A 4,672-nucleotide genomic window follows, 5' to 3' on the forward strand; every position below is an offset into this window, starting at 1 on the left:
TCACGCCGAGATCTCTGAACATCTTTGGGCGTGAGGTGAACCCAGGGAAGTTCATTAAGTTTTCCCAGTGCCAGGCTGGTTGCTGGGCATCCTGCCAGCCCAGCAAAGAGCCAGATTTAAGGGGACAAGGACTTTGACACTTTCAGACCCAAACTCCTCCTCAGCCTGACATCCACTCCCATGGACCGGGGGAGGGGAGGACTTTGGCGACTGAGAGGATGGTGGTGAGGCAACAGGCCCCTGGGAGAGACTGGGGGCTCCCCCCTCCCCCAGGAGGGACTGGTGATCTGGGGTAGCTAGAGAGCAAGCCTGTGTGCATTGGAGGCCTGGGCTCCCTGCTCCCCGAAGAAAGCAGCTGGCCCAGGGCTGAAATCAGGATTGTGCTTCTTGTGGTGACTGCCAGGGGCCCAAAGGTTCCACTCCCAACTGCCCAGACCGGGTCTTCTCAGCTGCAGAAAGGTGCCCTGTCCCCAGGCCGTAGCTGGGGAGCCAGCGGTCACCTTTCCCAGCAGTCCCTCTGCCCCCCACCTTCCCAGCACCTCCAAACCAAACCTCACGTGGGCTCAGCCAGTACATGCAGGTGTGGGGAGGAGGAGGGGATAGAGGGTCCGGATCCAGCCCTCTGTTCTGTAACCAGCTGCCCCCAACCCAGGTTTCTGCCGCTTCCTGCAGGCGGTCCGGGCTGTGGTGCGGAGGCCCGCTCCTTACCCATGCTGCTGGCTGGTACGTTTGGGTCCTGCCGGGTCTGCCAGGAGCGGGCAGAGGAGGGAAGCTGCGCTGTAGTCAGAGGCAGAGGTTCCTGGGAGGCTGAGTCACCTTTCCCAGCAGTCCCTCTGCCCCCCCTTCCCCAGCACCTCCAAACCTCACGTGGGCTCAGCCAGTACATGCAGGTGTGGGGAGGAGGAGGGGATAGAGGGTCCGGATCCAGCCCTCTGTTCTGTAACCAGCTGCCCCCAACCCAGGTTTCTGCCGCTTCCTGCAGGCGGTCCGGGCTGTGGTGCGGAGGCCCGCTCCTTACCCATGCTGCTGGCTGGTACGTTTGGGTCCTGCCGGGTCTGCCAGGAGCGGGCAGAGGAGGGAAGCTGCGCTGTAGTCAGAGGCAGAGGTTCCTGGGAGGCTGTCCCGGGCCAGGCGAAAGGGAAGGAATTTATGTGACCACTGGGTTTGGGCGGAGCAGAGGGAGGGCCAGGCTGCAGCCAGAGGGAAGGACTCAGGGCAGCTGGCCAGGAACTCTCACATGGCTGGGCAGCTGGAGTTTGAGTTACAGGGAGTGTGTGTGCGTGTGTGCGTGTGTGCGTGTGTGTGTGCCTGTGCACATGCAGCCCTGTGTTGTGCCTGCGTGTGTATCTCCTTCATGGGAGCCTGGGCATGTGTGAGTTTGTGTCTGAGCCTGTGCGTGCTCCTGTCACCTCCGTGGTGACCCTGTGGGCGCTTCTGTGAATGTGGCTGCGTGAGTGTGTGCCTGTGCCTGGGTCTGAATGTGTGCCTGTGTGCACACGTCGGTGCTTCTGTTCTGTGTGAGTGCGCCTGTGTGGATGTATGTGTGTTTCTGGACTTGGGCGTGTTCTGTGTTGCAGCTCTGTGTTGTGCCTGCGTGTGTATCTCCTTCATGGGAGCCTGGGCATGTGTGAGTTTGTGTCTGAGCCTGTGCGTGCTCCTGTCACCTCCGTGGTGCCCCTGTGGGCGCTTCTGTGAATGTGGCTGCGTGAGTGTGTGCCTGTGCCTGGGTCTGAATGTGTGCCTGTGTGCACACGTCGGTGCTTCTGTTCTGTGTGAGTGCGCCTGTGTGGATGTATGTGTGTTTCTGGACTTGGGCGTGTTCTGTGTGCTTCTGGGACGTGTGCCCGCCAGGAGATTCAGCCTGTGTGGGCATGTGCACATGTGCCCTGTGGGTGGTGTGACAGCGTGAGTGCCCATGTCCTGCACGTGTTCCTGGGCCTCCTTGGGCCTGGCCTTGGACTTGGCTGCCGGCGTTTAGGGGCACTGGAGCGGGGGGCCTGCTTGCTTCTCCTCGCACAGCCAAGTCAGCTCTCCCCTGGGATGATCCTCTTATCCCAGGCACCTGTGCTCCACCAGGCCCAGCCCTGCCCTCGCACGGCCCTCAATCCCCCGTCTTCCTGCCGCAGCTGCCTGCCAGGAACCAGGACTGACAGCGAGTCCAGGTCCCACTTTTTCCTGCCCATTCATTCCCTTCGAAATGAGGGAAACTCCTCCATGCCCATTATTACCTCCCTAACCTCAGGAGGGGGCCATGGAGTGCCTCCCCCTCACGCCCCAGCTGGTGCCTCAGCAGCTCCCCAGGGTCTAGGGCTCAGGGCCCAGGGGCAGCCCCCAGCTGGCCTCCGTCCCTACCTGACCTAGGACCAGTCACAAGACTCAGGGTCTTCATCAATCCAGGAGGGAGCCCCCAGCTACGGATTCAGTGAGGACCAGGGTGCTGAGCCTGCGACTCCAGTGTCCCAGGGCCAGGCCACGGTCCCCAGGCAAACGGCAGCCACTTGCTGAAGAACAGAAGCCAGAGCGAGGCCTGATCTGTAACTCTCTCTGGGCTGCCTCCTCCGGAGTCGCCGGGGTTGGAATGCCTGGACAAGGGAACTCCCCCAAACTGGTCTCCATCCTGAAGCCAAGCTCCCTCTGTCCTCCCAGGTGGCTGCCCAACAGGGTGACCCCTGCCCGACTCTTCCAGGAGCCGTGTCCACAGTCATTTTCATCCCCCTGATGAACATTCTGGCGCAGTGCTTTCTGGGAAGTGACAGGGACACTTTTGGGCTTGAGGCCGCCAGTGGAAAGAGCCACAGGGTTTCGGAACCGGAGTGGAGGGAAGGGTGCCTGTCCCCCTGGCTCCCATGGGTGAGGAAGGGTCATGAGTCCACAAAGGAAGATCCCCGGAGGCTGCCCAGGGCAGGGGTCCCCTCCCATCCCCAGCACCACTCACCGCCCGTGGCCCTTTCCTGGGCCTGCGTCCTCACCGCTGCACCGCCAGTCAGCCCGGGCGCAGCTGCCCTGCAGACGGTGGCCCCTCAGGGCTGCTGCTTCCCCTCTGCTAGTCCCCTGGCTGCCTCCACTCACCCTGCCTTCATCCTGCCCCTCGGGCTCCCCTTCTCCGAGGGCCCCATCTCCTACCTCCTCTCTACTCGCCTGCTTTTCGGCTTGAAGTAGCCCAGCACCCAAGACACCTCATCGCCAGCCTCTTACCAAAAGCTCTGGAATGTTTAACTCCCAGAAGCAGCTCTTTTGCTCGTTCCAGAGCCTGTGGCTGACTGCCAGTTCCTTCATGCTCTGCTCTGACCTGGCGGGTCTCTGTGGCTCCTCCCGGGCACCCTCACCTCAGGGTTTCTACCCAGACTCACGGCCCCGGACGCAAAGGTGTACAAAACGCTCACTTTTCCAAGCCCGCTGTGCTGTGCTGTGCTTGTGTTGGAGGAGAGGGGGCGGGGGGGACCAGAAGGAATGGTGAGGGTTTGGCATCTGTTTTTGGAAGCCTCAGGACAGAGAGGCTCTTGCTCTGAAATGGGGAGAGGAGTGGAGAACAGATGCTCCTGACGGAGCAGGTGGGTCTTCATGAGGAGGAGGAGGAGGAGTGGAGGCGCCTGTGAGGGAGGAAGGACTGAAGGGCCTGCATCCACGGGCTAACCATGGTTGTCTGGAGAGGCGCTGGGAGGAGGGATCGAAAATCCACGTTTACTTGCTTTACTTCTGTATTCTTTAAACTAATGAGCATATATTACCTTAGTAACTGTCCCAATTAGTTATCTGTCTAGACTTAGTGGGACAAACGCAGGTGACCAGGAGTCAGCAATAACGGCCTCTCCCCTGGTAGTTCAATGTCTAGACTGCTGAGCCGCACCGGAACACATGAACACACAAGACAGAATCAGTATGCAGTCACACAGGGTTTATTTACCTATTCCTAGTGGGTCCTAGGCTCCGGCAAAGGCCGCCCGGCGATGCACACCGAAAGACGGACGACAAAGACGGAGACAGACAGGCGGCCGCAGTTGGTTCAGGCTCGCACAGCGGAGCAGTCGGTCAGGGGCTGGTCCCACGGAGTGACGTGGAGTCCTCCTCGCATCAGGCAGGAGACGTCCACTGGAAAAAAATCTGGTGCTTATATAGCCGGTAGTAAACAACTCGTGTCTTATCAGTGTGGGCCAGACGGTGTGCCTCATGCTGGGAGGAGGGTGTTTACGCTTTAAGGGCTTAGAGCGTTCACATCAAGATAGGGGGCCGTTCACCACATTTTGGAAGTTACAGAGTATTGGGGTCTTCACACAGCAAACATTTCACACAAGAATTATTCCCACACTTTAGAGGGGTTTCCTTATGACCATACATTATTACAACAGTAACCAAAACCCCAATTAAAGAGATAGAGATTGAGAGACTGAGAGATTGAGAGAGAGAGAGCGAGAGAGAGAAATGAAGGATGGAAGATCATATGTGGTGCAGGTGACGGCCACGGGGGAGCCCACGGGGAGGACCGACCCTGGTCCCGTCCTCCCTGCAGCTGCCCCACCAACCGGCCTGTCGAGTCCTCTGAAAGACACACGCGCGCATGCTCCATCACTCATTCGCTCTTGCGCTCCACAGACATTTCTCTTTTGGCAAAGAAAGTGGTGAACAAGACCAAGTTTCTGTGGTCATAGCGGTAACCTTCTAAGGGAGGCGGCCA

At 59.5% G+C, this 4,672-nt stretch overlaps 1 protein-coding gene across 3 annotated transcripts in view; it reads right to left on the reverse strand.

Annotated features, from left to right (window-relative positions):
* SELENBP1 (selenium binding protein 1) overlaps positions 1 to 4,407 on the reverse strand; it is a 21,476-nt gene extending 17,069 nt beyond the window's left edge. Inside the window, exons 1-2 of one of the 3 annotated variants that reach the window (XM_006755698.2) lie at positions 3,905 to 4,407; positions 1,019 to 1,117 (exon numbers count right to left, since the gene is read on the reverse strand). In XM_006755698.2, coding sequence (XP_006755761.1) covers positions 1,019 to 1,022 — 4 coding nt within the window. In that variant the 5' untranslated portion in view covers positions 1,023 to 1,117; positions 3,905 to 4,407. Of the gene's footprint in view, positions 1 to 708; positions 805 to 1,018; positions 1,118 to 3,904 lie in introns of those variants that run through there. The other 2 variants (XM_015558762.1, XM_006755697.2) reach the window with 2 other exon arrangements.
* Between the last annotated feature and the right edge of the window lie 265 nt (positions 4,408 to 4,672).

The sequence above is a fragment of the Myotis davidii genome, unplaced genomic scaffold (assembly GCF_000327345.1).
Source record: "Myotis davidii unplaced genomic scaffold, ASM32734v1 scaffold653, whole genome shotgun sequence".
In the NCBI taxonomy this organism is placed as follows: Eukaryota; Metazoa; Chordata; class Mammalia; order Chiroptera; family Vespertilionidae; genus Myotis; species Myotis davidii.